We start from the raw sequence: 14,345 nt of genomic DNA on the forward strand, positions 1-14,345 counted from the left end.
AGTGGTAATGTCTCATTTACTATGTCCCAATCTGCAACACATCTGCAAGTGATCAGCATCATGTGTTTTTATTGCTAACAAGCCCATTCTGGTTTAGGATGAGTTTTTAATTAAAATAAAATCTCACAAACAATAAACATTCAGAATCATGGTGCTATGTCAGACAAATTGGGAGATCTTTCACACAAAATATATCCATTCAGCACAGACTTGGCAAGAAACTTTGCACTGTAAACTATTATATATGCCAGGCTCAGGCTCAAGGAGTTCAAACAAATGAGGGTTTACTGTACTTGGGGCCCATTCTGTAATCATTGCTATAATTTTTAAAATTTGCTTGCTGTTTCATTTTCATATTGTCCCTCTATCTCTGATTTTATCCTTTTATCTTTTTCCTCCTAATATTTCTCTTCTCTTCTCTTTCCTTTATTCATTTTTAATTGGTTGATTCTTGATAGGAGATCCACATTTAATATATTGTTTTTAGTTTTCTTTCTCTGACATGACTCAGGCTCAGGACTCAGATTCTGATTCTGAATTTGAAGAAGCTACTCCAGCTAAACCTGTGGAATGTCAGTCTCAGGAGATACCAAGCCAATAATCACATACGGCTGATTAATATAGGCACCACTCGGACAACTTAAGCAGTCAGGTGAGGATTATGTACTGTCTTCCAGCCTGCTACCCAGCCAGCAAATAGAGAGGAGAGAAGTTCCTTTTCATAAGACTATTTGTCAAACAAGGGAGTAATTCTCTGAAACAGCTTGCTCAGCCCATTTTAAGAAGCATATCTGATATATGTTCTTTTTCTGAAAAAGGGTGTTGGTACTTAACCTGACACGCCCATTGTCTTTGAGCTGTGAAGAGCATCTAGTAGTGGGAGGTGCTTCAGTCTCTGCATGTCTAGGCTGGGCTTAATTTGTGGAACGCTCCTCCTCCTCCACGGGACTGCTCCCCAGCATTCCCCAGTTTTGGCGAAGACGAGAGAAATAAACACCCTCGTCCTCAATGCCCTAACAATTCGTTGGCCAAAACAGGACCCCACCAGATAGAAAAAGGGTGGGGCTGGATGCTCTTCACAGCTCAAAGAGAACCGGCATGTCAGGTAAGTACCAATCCCCTTTCTCCCATGAACTGTTCAGAGCATCCAGTAGTGGGACATACCAAAGCTTGGCCTGTCCTACAGGAGGGACTCCGTCTGGCTTGGAATCCCCTCCTGGTCCCTGTGGATCCCTTGCAGAACTCTTCTGCCAAAGGAGGCCTCAGCGGAAGCAAAAGCATCTATTTTACAATGCCTAATGAAGGGCGATGGAGGTTGCTGCTCGACAAATTTCAGTTATTGGTGCCTGTGTGGCCCATGCTGCTGATGTTGCGGCGCTCCTTGTTGAATGAACTGTTATGCCCCTGGGCACCTGTAGTGATTGAGTCTGATACGTTTTCGCTATCGCGGCCCATAGCCAATGGCCTATTGTAGAAGATGAGACCTTGCATCCATGAGTGTTGGGCTGAAATGACACAAATAAGGCTTCCGTTTTTCTGAAAGTCGCTGTGCAGTGAATATATATTCGCAATGCTCGCCTCACATCAGCCAATGCCATTGTAGTTCCAACCCTTGGGATGGTCTGGGACAAAAATTAGGAAGTATCAGCTCTTGTACCCTGTGAAAAGCCGAGTTAATTTTGGGTATAAACGTAGGATCAGGACGAACGACCACCCGGTCAGAATGGAAGACATAAAGATCTTGTCTGATCGACAAAGCTGCAAATTCTGAAATATGATGAGCGGAAGTGATCGCTACGAGGAAAACCACTTTATATGTCAGAAATTGAAGACTTGACTATTTCAAGGGTTCGAAAGGGCACTTAGTGAGTGCAAGAAGGACCTTGTTAAGGTCCCAGGTGGGATAGAGGTGAACCACTGGCAGGCGTAAATTTGTGGCTCCTCAAAGGAAACTCCGTATGCGAGGGTGATGGGAAAGAGATAATAGACCTTCACAAGTGATAACTGACGCCAAGGCCGCCACCTGTCTTTTCAACATATTAGGTGATACTCCCTTGTCAAGCCCCTCTTGTAAGAACTCTAGGATTTGAGCCACAGATGGAGAGATGGGATCAATTTGAGACTTGGTACACCATTTGCAGAAACTGGACCACGTGGCATTGTAAATGCAAGTTGTTGAGGGGCGTCTGGCGGCTTGGATGGTGACAATAACTCTGTTGGAAACTTTTCACTCTTCAGACGACTCCACTCAACCTCCAGACAGTCAGGTGCAACCATTGAGGGTCCGGATGTTGAAGGGGTCCCTGGGTTAGCAAGACCCTGTCTGGTGGAATTCTCCATGGTGCTGATACAGATAGACTATGGAGGTCTGCAAACCATGGCCGTCTGTGCCAGTAAGGAGCTACTAGAAGCAGCTCCGCCCTCTTGTGTAGCAGCTTCTGGATGACCTTGGGAAGCAGTGGAAGTGGCGGGAATGCGTACAGAAGTCCCAGAGGCCATCGGCCGCAGAGCGCATTGAAGTTCTCTGCTCCTTGCGAAGGGTACCTGGCAAAAAATCTTGGAAGCTGAGCATTGAAGGGGGAAGCGAACAGGTCTACCACCGGCTGTCCAAATGTCCTGACCGCCTCTTGAAACAGGGTCAGATGGAGGTGCCACTCTGATTGATCGATCATGGCCCTGCTTAGCCAGTCTGCCTGTGTATTCGACAGTCCCGAAATGTGCTCTGCTCTGATGGAAAGTAGGTTGCTCTCCGCCCAACGACAAAAGTGCTCCGTTTCACGAATGAGGTGTTTCGACTGTGTGCCCCCCCCCCGTTTGTTTATGTGAGCTTTTGCTGTTACGTTGTCGGTCAACATTAGTATGTATTGATTGCATATCTGTGGAAGGAAGCTATAGAGAGCCAGGTGTACTGCTCGAAGCTCCAGCCAGTTTATGCTGCACGACTGTTCTATGGAGGACCAGCAACCTTGGGCTGTGAGCGATTGAAAGTGAGCTCCCCATCCAAACAGGCTGGCATCGGTGGTGATGGTAAGTCTGTGGAACTCTTTGAAGAGACAACCTCTGTTTATGACTGATCTGGTCCACCAGTGGAGAGATATGATGGAACCTTGATGGAACCTTGACTTGTATTTGGAGTTGCTTCAGCCGGATCGCTGGTACGGGAGCAGCAACCACTGGAGGGATCTAGTGTGAAGGCGGGCCCAAGGAATAATAGATATACATGAGATCATCTTGCCTAACAATTTTGATAGGTCAGCTAGGGGTACCCTTTTTTGAACTCTGATCTCCTTAACTAATTGATGGGTGCTGTTTTGTCTATCCGGTGACAGGAAAACTTTGCCTTCCACTGTATCTATGATTGCCCCAGATGGATTAATCGAGTCGATGGTGTTAATTGACTCTTTTTCCAATTGATTGAGAACCTGTGTAGTTGTAGGGATTGTAATGTGGTCTGAGTATCTCTGAGTGCTTGATGAACGGAAGATGACAAAATTAATATATCATCAAGGTAAACTAGAGTCATACACCTTGAATTCCTTATTTACCACCAAATTGCTTTAACTGTTAGTAGTTCAGATTCTTGTAGAGAGCTTAAGCTTGCAATAAATCTTTATATCCTTTGAACTATCTGGATCTCCTGATTTCTCTGATGCTTGACATGACCTTAAGTAAACTGTGAACCACCATAGCAATTGTGGTTGAGTGAATAATTGAAAACAGAAGCAATACACTCTTCTTCCTTTTATTGCCACTCACTAAGCTTAGCTACAGTACTATTGCAGGTGAAAGGCAAATAGAGAAGAGAGAACTTTGTTCTGTAATCTATGGGTTATCTTAAATATCAATACACCAACTGATTTACTTTGGAGTACTCTAGCAAGAGAGTTGCTATTAAAATAGAATGAACAAGCTACCTTTCTCTTGAAAATATATTCACTTGTTGAAATATTAAGTAACAGGATCAAAATTACTAATATAAATCACATATAGTATATTTGTTAGTATACAAACTAAATTTGCTAATAAAATGTATTATATTCATACAGATCACAATAATTGGTGATATTATGGTTGGATACATGTGTTATATGTGTACTTAAATAAATAGTGGTTTAATGTTATACATTTCAGCATATGCCGGGGGGGGGGGGGGGGGGTCAGCCCACACCTTTCAAGGGACCGAAAGCAGTCGGCCGGGGCCCGCCCAGCCCATCAGGAACTCAAGGACACCCCCTTAAGCACAGCCCCCGTTTTCAAAGAGGAGGGAAGGGAGGAGCAGGCCCCCGCCCTGCAGAAGGAGGCGCCAAGCCGCCCCCCACCTTCCCTCCCCCCCCGGCCATTACTAGTTATCTTAGTCCTAGAACCCATACCTTTCTTGGCCTCACAGCGCCGGGGGAGAGAAAAAAAAAAGAAGAGAGAGCGGGAAGGCACACCCTTTGCAAACAACCAACCCCCACTTGGCTGTTTCAGGGCAAAAAAGCCCCTTACTGCAAACACGGTCTGTTCATGCAATCACATATTAGTGAATATGGTTATACATGTGTTATATGTGTCATAAAGTGGTAATGTTATACTTGGAAGTACAGCTGAGGAAGAATATATTTTCTCACAGCCCTAGACTGTTGGCGGGTTGCTGAATGCAAAATTAAGCTCAAATCAGTATCACCCAAAAAAACTGAGCCATAGTCTCTATTATATGTAGCTATATAAATTAATCAGTACCAAAAGCTCAGGTGTGCATTATAAATCACAATGGGAACTATGAATCAACTCTATCCAACTACTGACTGAAGCAAGTAACTAAATGACTTACCTTTATTAAAAGATAAATAATTTATTATGGCAAATTACCACTTTACTACATATTACAACCAATATCAATTTCAATTTTGCATACATATGGTTTTTTTAAGAAGGACAACATGATTGAACCATAGTCTTGTAATGTAACTTCCATACCAGGATTATGATTCCATTTTTCCAAGTGTTTAAATCCATATAGAAATGACTGACATACAACCAGTTAAATCTCATCAAGATAAATTACTAAAATAATTCACCCCTTCATCATTAAAATATGTATAAGCTTCACAGAACCATGTAATTCATAATTTCACTAAACATCATTTAAAATAATTATTAATGTATTCAACTGGGATAAACCTTTAGCATGAGAATTTTCTCAAGTGCCAAGATCTTCAAAAGCATAACTAACCAAACTTAATGGCCATAATTTTCCTGCTTTAAACATATTTAAATATTTCTATAATATTTAGCTGTCAGTATTTAGTTATGCAGGAAGCAAAACATCCCAAAACTATTTAAAAAGAGATTCCTTAATTATCAGTTGATACTTCAGCTGACATGAATAAAAACCTGCATTCGTGCATTGTCCTTTTTAGATAGGAAAATATTATTGTAAATAAGTTTATCATCTTGATTAAACATCATATAGTCACTGATTTACCAATATTTTATTAACTAATCGATTAAAAATATAATATAACATAATTAAAAACATTAATGTTAGCTACAATTATTAAATAAGATTAAGATTCTCCAAAAATATAGAATCAGTAGATCCATTTTATCAAATTATTCTATCATATTTTATCAACTATCAACCCCCTGACAAATAATATTCAAACATACTTAGATCAGATAATATGCAGTTCAGTTTCAACAAAAGCTACATTATTTATCTAAATTAAATGAAGATTTCTTGTACTCGATTCAGAATTTTTTTTTCTAAGATGCATAAATGGCTGTTTCCTAAATAAACTTTTAAACTTAATAACATTTATTACTTGAATTCAAAATCCTTATGTAGTAATAAATATTATTACATTTGAAATGTGTAAATTTTCAATTATGTCTTTTTCTGCTATATGACACCCAGAGTTACTGTGTGTTAGTTGGATGGCCATTTAAATTTGTTTAATGAATAGTAAGTTTTTTTAGAAAACACTCATTTCTTTTTCTTGACTGATGCATTTGTCATTTATTTTGTGAAGATGTTTTACACTTAGATGTTTTTATGCTAAAACATGTAGGCATTATGTATTACAAAGAAATGAATTGCAAGTGTTTTATAAGATTGGCAAATTTAACTTTAAAGCTCCACCTAACTTGAGAAGTGAATAATTCTGCAAATAATGCAAAATATATATAGCCAACCCAAAGCCAAAGTCCAAAAGAGTAATGTTTTTTCAGAAAATAGAATATACTACTTTAATGTTGTCGACAATACTCAGAAAATTAAATCCTCAGACTTTAAGAATAGCAAAGCACTTAGACTTATCTACCACTTCACAGTGCTTTACAGCCCTCTCTAAGTGTTTTGCAAAGTCAGCATAAAGCCCCCAACAATATGGGTTTGGAAGGATGGAAGGCTGAGTCAACCTTGAGCTGGTAAGGATGGAACTCCTGCCTACAATACTGCATTTCCACCACGCTTCATAACAGGAAATAACTTCTTTGCTTTAGAGAAGTTCAGACTTTGCACAGTGCTATCTTAAAACAATTTATATTTGATAGCATCTGTAAAACCAGAAACTGTTCTCCACTTTAACAGCCTGACTTGAGCTTAATTCTGCATTCAGCTTTTTTTAGATTTAATACACGGTCTATTTGTCTTCCTTAACATAGAGAGGAAGGGAATTCTGAGTGTGACCTCTAAACCCAAAGAGTTCATTCACACAAAGTTTATCTGGGCTAATTTCAAAAAGCTAAACACATCAGGTTAGATCAGGATACAAGCTGAATAGAATACATCAAGAAATACTGGGCCTATGAGCTAGAATGAGAAGTTGAAAAAATATAAGGCAATGGCAAAACACTGCCACACTTTTTCAGAAAAAAATTACATGTCATGTCCATAAAGTTGTGAGTTGAGTTAAAACACAAAATATTTTTCTTTTATTGTACTTTAGAAATAGTATAAATAATTAAATTAAAACAGGGTTGCATAGGTCCACTTATGCATATAAGATTGACCCAGCCTTCCATCATTCCAAGGTCGGTAAAATGAGGACCCAGATTGTTGAGGGCAATATGCTGACTCTGTAAACCACTTAGAGAGGGCTGTAAAGCACTGTGAAGCGGTATATAAGTCTTGAGCTATTGCTATAAGACCATCAGAATGACATAGAATCCATGAATCTAAAACATCATTCAGAATCTAATTTATGCTGCCACTCAGTTAGCATACAACTATCTTCATTATCCAGCAATGAAACAATGAAGCTTGACTTTTACGGAAAAAAACATACAGAAAATGAAAGTGGGAATACATATCATTTGCCACCAAAAAGACACATTACTGTGTATATTATAAGTAAGCAGTTTTTCCTAGTTTACACAGTACTGTATCAATGGAAACTTCTTCCATTTATGTCTAAATGTTAGAGGAAAAGGAGTAAAGGAAGAGCAAGCAAATGTATATATTGATGAGAAAGAAAACAATTCTAGCAAGAGCTTACTGGAAGTGGTAGTAGGGGAGAATTGATAACATTGTTAAAGAGTACAGCACTGTATTTGCAGATACAAGAAGACTGAAAACATAATGCATTCAAAGGTAGGCAAGCACAGCTGGATGCAAGAGAAAGAATGAAGAGATTGTCTCCTATCTTTACTGTACTGAAAATTTCTGGGTACAAATCAGTGGTGGGATTCAAATTTTTTTCACTACCAGTTCTGTGGGCGTGGCTTGGTGGGCGTGGCAGGGGAAGGATTCTGTAAAATCTCCAGTCAGAGGTGGTATTTGCCAGTTCTCTGAACTACTCAAAATTTCCACTACCGGTTCTCCAGAACTGGTCAGAACCTGCTGAATACCACCCCTGGTACAAATCCCTATTCATGAATGGAGATTTTAACTTTAACAAATCACTTTCACCCTAACTGATTTCACAGAGCTGCTAAGAAAACAAAATGGAGAGTTCTCTGTATACATTTCATTAATTAAACATCTCACAATAGTAAGCATTCCTGCTGCTTTAATTTATGATGAAGAAAATGCACATAAAGGGTTATTTCTGAAATAGCTGATCACCATGTAGTTTTTTTTTTAACAAAGTATAAGTAATTTAGAAGATAAGCATCTTTTATATTTTCAGCATTTAAGATTAAGCCCTTTTAAAAGATGGATTTTATTTATTATCTGCAAGGGTACCAAGAACATCTATCACCTTTCTAACTCCTTAACAGATACCACCAGAGATCTATACAAATTAAGATACACAAACATTAATCTTGGGGTGTGTGTTTTTTTTCAGAAAAAGAAAAAAAGACATTTGCATCTTACAAAGGTTATTCATCAATTATAATATGCCTATTTAATGTGTAATGACTGTTAATTTTAGTGCTTATTTAAATGTTTCAATATTTCATTAGGTCTCAAAATAGAACTGGTTTTCCAAAATAAGCAAGGCACACTAAGCTAAAATGCTAATAATAATGACTGTGGGAATAATGATTAGGAAAGAAACATTTGTTCCACTTGCCTTCATGTGTTTCCAGTATGTGCATGGTGTCTCCTATTTGTAGTGACAGCTCATCTGGACCCCGGGCATCATAATTATAGAATGCTAAAAGGGAAAAGAAGAAAAAAGGTCATTATTTAAGTATTTTTAAAAATGCCAGAAAGAAAAACACCAAATGAGCAAAAACTTTGCACACACAATTTATAGCCATTACTGTGCTGACATGGTTGAAAGCACTCTAACCAAAGCAAAGTCTCTCCAACATTTATTTATTGAATTCATACACTGCCCATTTCACTACCTAAGCAATTTTGTAAAACGAAGTTTAAAAAAGGCAAAGGATACCAGGTTGTATATGTCCGTCCTGGGTAATGCTGTGGTTGCACTGCCGTAGGCACACTCAGTGGATAGTGTGGGATAGGCCCATGGCCACCATGGTAGTCTATGAACTTTCCAGCTGTTTCCAAGATCCACCCTAGATATGGCAAATTAAAGTCCCCCAAGATTTCAAGCCTGGGGAACTCCATAACCAACCCAGAGCTGGCCTCCAGCAGCAGCATAGCTTTAAAAACAGGATTTCACACCAGCAATGTGTGGAGTAGCACTACTGAAGATTAACAGAGATTCCCAAATGACTGCTGCCTTGTCCCTCCTGCCCTGAGGTCTTGGCTGGTGTCATAGCACAAAATCCAGCTGGGCATATTGTAAAGAGATATACTGAGAGTATATCAAGCTTAACTTTCTGTATAGATGAATTCAGCCTGATATATTAATAGTGACTGCTATATATGTTTATACAAAAGTAAGTTCTATTAAGTATCAGGTAAATAGATATGTGAGATCAAATTTGGGCTGGTCACCCGGATCAGAGATTTACTCCTGGGGCATGTATATTTATTTCCCTTTGTTCTTGAAACAGATATGTATTTCCACTAGAAAGTATCAATTGTGCTAGTACTTTCACTGAAAACAATGTATGAAAAATATGTAACAGAAATTAATCTAGTAACTATAAAATGGACCTTGGTAATCTGGAACAGCTCTCCCTTTATACTTTCCCTCATTTGAGGATCATTCAATGATATTTGATTTAGATTACTTTAGATTATTCCCACTTTCAAGAAAAAGGCCACTTTCAAAGAACTCACGGTAATAGCATTGATATAGAGGGCTCTTTCTTCTTTACCTGGTTTCATCTTTAAAAAAAAAATGGGGGAAGAAGCCTTTAGATTTGGGAATGTTAGTAATATGTCTCATCAGAATGCTAAATCCTTGTCACTTAATTCCAAATAAGAGCCTGATAATCTTGAACACTGCTCAAATTATGGATCAGCATGATCAAACTGAAATTAAATCCAGGCAACAATGGACAGTGGATCAATATAAAGCAAGGCTAGAGGATTGCAGTTTAGCTTGTTCTCAACTGAGATCATACATCATGGTATTGTGGGATTTACATGGAAATTACTGTTTCTCAGGGCAGATGTTCATTAGGCCAATATAAAACAAACAAAATGTGAAAAAATATGATATTTCTGTAGTTACTTACCAAGCACATCTAAATTATATTGAAGTAACCAAAAGATCTTTACAATGCCCAAGGCACGTCAAAACTTTGAGCACCCTAATGTTTGGAAATTGAAAGTTGAAAGGGCTGTCAAACTCATGCTCCCCCAGGCTGGATGCATCACACGCTGGCCACACCCATGCCTGGTTTAGCAAAGGAGGAAAAAGTGACACAGCCGTGATGATGCAAGTTTGACACCCCTGCCCTAGGTCAATAATCAACAGTCACCTAGCTTTATGACTGAGTGATTCAAGGCTAAATTGTAGAAGCAGAAACTAATAATTACAACAACAGAAACAATTTGTCTAAGACTGTAGGATTTTCTAAAATTATAGAAGTGCTAAGAAAAAGCCAAAAGTTATACAAATTGGTACAATACAAATAACTCTTATTATCTGATCGCATATCCATAACAAAAACTGGCAGTACATTGCTTGAACTTGTAGACCTCAACATAAAATATTAGTTTCATAAATGAGTCAGTATAAACAGACATATTTGCCTGAGATTATCTAGATTATTGCTACACAGCAATTGAATGCTTAATGGTTCTGCTTTTTGTACATAGCAACTATGTACGAAACATCAAAATCTGTAATATTTGAAATAAACGTATCAATATTTTGAGCTGAAAACAACCATGTATATCCTGAAATTTGGGGGTGGGGAGGCTTTGTATATTTTTTAAAAAAGTTGCCTCTTACAATTGATTTTGTTTTGTATGCATACAAATTTTTAAACTTTTGCTTGTACATTGCTTTTGCTTTTTATTTCTCAGATTATTCACCTGTGTTACTCACAGTGCATACCCCAAAATTGCACGTGATTAATCTGCATTCCACTGATGATGCTGTCCTTCTTTTCTGAATAATTGCCCAATCAGACATAAGAAAAAAATGACAAAGTGTATTTTTCACATGTCACCTATTAGGGAAAAGTCTTTTCTAACTGTAAGCCCAGTAAAGATTGGCAGCATTGTACATGCATATATCCTGCTATTAAATAACCAAAGTTGGGGGCCTGAAGGCTAAAACATATGAAGAACGGTTGCAAGAACTGGGCAGGGCTAGTCCAGTGAAGAGAAGGACCAGGGGTGACATGATAGCAGTGTTCCAATATTTGACAGGCTGTCACCTAGAAATAAGGATACATTTTCTGACAGGAGAATAATCAACCAATGGAATAGCTTCCCTTCAGAAGTTGTGGGTACTTCATTACTGGAAGCAGTCAAGAAGAGACTGGACAGCCACTTGTCATGAATGGTATAGGGTCTCCTGCTTGAGCAGGGTGTTGGACTTCATGACCTACAAGACCCCTTCCAACTCTATTATTCTGTATTCTATTCTGTACTTCTGGATGCCAGTTTTGGTTATAAAAGAACTATAGAGTGTACACTGTAAGGAAGATAACTTACTAGAGATGAATTACAATAATTTGATTAAATTCCTTTATTTCAGTCAGTTTCAGTCAGTGTAGGTTTAAGGGTAGAGCTAGAGCCTGCTCCCTAGACCTCTGCTTTGTGGACTGCTCTCTCTTGCTCTCTTTCCTCTCTGTTCAACATCTACACAAAACTGTTGAGTGAGGTCATCCAATAGCATGTGGTTCAGAATCATCACTCTGCTTATGATAACCAATTAACCCTTGCAACTCCAGGCCAGGCAAGTAAGACTATCAAAGCCCAACCCCCACACCTGCAAGTTGTATCAACAATATCCTACTATAATCTGTACCTAGACCAGGTAGTCGGTACAGGTAGTTCCCAACTTACCACAATTTGTTCAAGGACTGTTCAAGGTTACAGCAGTGTTGAGTGAAGGAACTTATGGCCAATCCCCAAAGATGACCCTATCATCATGCAACACTGGAATGTTCTTCCAAAATATCTTGGGTGATTTGTTTCATCAAATTAATTGCCTACCTCATCAGCAAGTCCTTCTCTAAATTGGTCAGAGACAATGCTTTCCATCCCATATTTCTGGCAAATATTTTAAAACCAACATGTATGCCGACATCCTATGCTAATCATGCTTACATTCATTTGCAGGTTTCATGGTTGATGGTCATGTGTCTTTTATGGTTATCAAAGAACTTCTAAAATTCTGACTGAAATTTTGATAATTATCTAGTAGGGGTTCAATATTCTCAATAATAGGTAGGGCCCATTTAGCTCCAACCTTCTCTTTCTACCTTGGCTGGAAGAAATTTTTGTATGGAAGGCTACCTCTATATCCTGTAGTAATCACATATACCAATCAATTGGCTTCTGAAATGAGACACAACCCATTATCAAGCCATAATTCTCTCTAATATAAACACATTTAGGTATTTTTAAATAAACAGGTTATCTAAGAAAAATGAGAATAAACAAATCAAAAAAGTCTGTTTCTTAGAAAAACAACTTCAAAGGTATATACAAAACAAAATATTCAGAAAATAAAAACCTTCTATGGATACTTTTTGACAGCATTCATAATTTTCTTAATGGCTTTAAAAAAAAATAGCTACGTCAGCATTTTCCCCAGTCATTCTCTTGAATTCCTTTCTCTTATCTTCTCACAAAATCATGAAAAGTGTGGCCTGCCAACACAGCTTTAAATTAACATTTGAAATGATGCTTTCTCCCTTTAAAAATAAAACAAAAATTCTCTCTTCTTAGATCATTTTTAGAGAAGCACAAAATTGCTACAGATGTATTTTCAACTGAGTCACTTCCTCATTACATGCACATTGTAACAGAACTATCTTAATAGAATTTCATTCTATACATGCCTTCTCTGGAGCAAGCCATTACTTGCTTCAGAATATTCTGAATTAAAAGTAGTTATTTCAAATACAAGTTTACCTCAAAGCAAGTCCTATTAAATTCCTTGGGGTCAACCTTTGATAAGATTTCACATTAATATATCAGCAAACTTCCACGAAAGCATGACATTAATGCCCTTCTTACTGTTATAAAAAATATAATCCGCTCATAACACAATAAATCTTATTAAATATTTTTTTCAAAATATAATATTTAAAAGCCATCACAAAAACCAAAAACCTACTATACAATTCAATATGTTGAAACAAACAAAAATACAACACAGAGGCCTATCTAGCCTACCCTTGTTCAACTTGGTCCCTTTTTTGTTGTGTTGAATCATGTCCTACAACTGTCAATTATCCTGGCTTTCCCCTTTTGGTTCAAGATTATGGAAGATGAAGTCCAGCACATTTAGAAGGTGCTAGACTTCAGAAAGCTAATTTAGCTAACAGGAAATATCAGGAAGAACAATAATTCTATAAAATGATAATACTGCACAATTTTTAAGGATGTACATTATTGAATAATGTATCGCTGATCAAAAAACTTTGCTGCTGCTTATCCATAGGGATTATATTAAAGCACTGCAGAATGTTTCAATATATACTTTCCTAAATTATAACACATAAGAAGTACTATACACTATACTGTCCATAGTATTTAGAAGTTGGCAAAAATGTTCCATTTTCAACCTAGACACTGCTATTTCTAACTCTAATATTATTATTTCCAACACAATGCATTCTGGCTGGAAATTACAGAAGTTATAATAATGTAATAACTTCAGAAAATATCATGTTGGAGACAGTGCTGCCTCAGCATACAGCAGAGGTGTCAAACTCGTGGGCCGCAGGCTGGATGCCTCATGCGCTGACCATGCCTACCCCCGTTTTAGCAAAGAGGAAAAAAGTTGCGATACGTCACATGATGACGTGACGCTGCGGGTTTGACACCCCTGCATATAGGATAGCAGGACGTACTTGTAACAAGAGTTCTTCTACTTCCACGATCATGCACCAATCTCTCAATCCTGGTTCAGTCCACAAGCCTATGAGGAAACTGCTAATCAGTCTATGACAATTCGACACTGAGACTCATTACAACACAGTGTCTATACAACAATCTACTCCTTAAATACAATAAGCTAAATAGGCATCTGATAGGAACTGTCATTCACGTTCCACACTGGCCTCTGATGAATTAGAAGCATTGATCCAGAGTATTTTGATAGGATTTTAATTAAATTTCTTTTTTTAAACCAGCTTGCTGGAGAGATAGCCTGAAGCATGTATCTCTGCATTGCTTTCTTTAAGCAATCCCCAGAGACAATAATGTTAAAATCCAATTCCTTTTGGGGAACAAAAAATGAATACCACAACAAGAGTTGTTGTTTTGTGTGTGTGTGTGTGCCTTTGTGTGTCAATCATGCTAAGCTAAACAAAATTACGATAAGAACAGAAAAAGAATGAAATGTAGTGAGCAAAGAAATTAA

The 14,345-nt window shown here is 37.8% G+C and overlaps 1 protein-coding gene across 3 annotated transcripts in view; it reads right to left on the reverse strand.

The window, feature by feature from the left end:
* Positions 1-14,345, reverse strand: part of DOCK1 (dedicator of cytokinesis 1) — a 414,443-nt gene that overhangs the window by 350,186 nt on the left and 49,912 nt on the right. For all 3 annotated transcript variants that reach the window (XM_087964320.1, XM_087964319.1, XM_087964318.1), the window contains exon 2: positions 8,502-8,585. In XM_087964320.1, coding sequence (XP_087820446.1) covers positions 8,502-8,585 — 84 coding nt within the window. The remainder of the gene's footprint in view (positions 1-8,501; positions 8,586-14,345) is intronic.

This window comes from Notechis scutatus, chromosome 4, assembly GCF_049901735.1.
Source record: "Notechis scutatus isolate UNSWTSFEM ecotype Mainland chromosome 4, rNotScu1.2, whole genome shotgun sequence".
Classification (NCBI taxonomy): Eukaryota; Metazoa; Chordata; class Lepidosauria; order Squamata; family Elapidae; genus Notechis; species Notechis scutatus.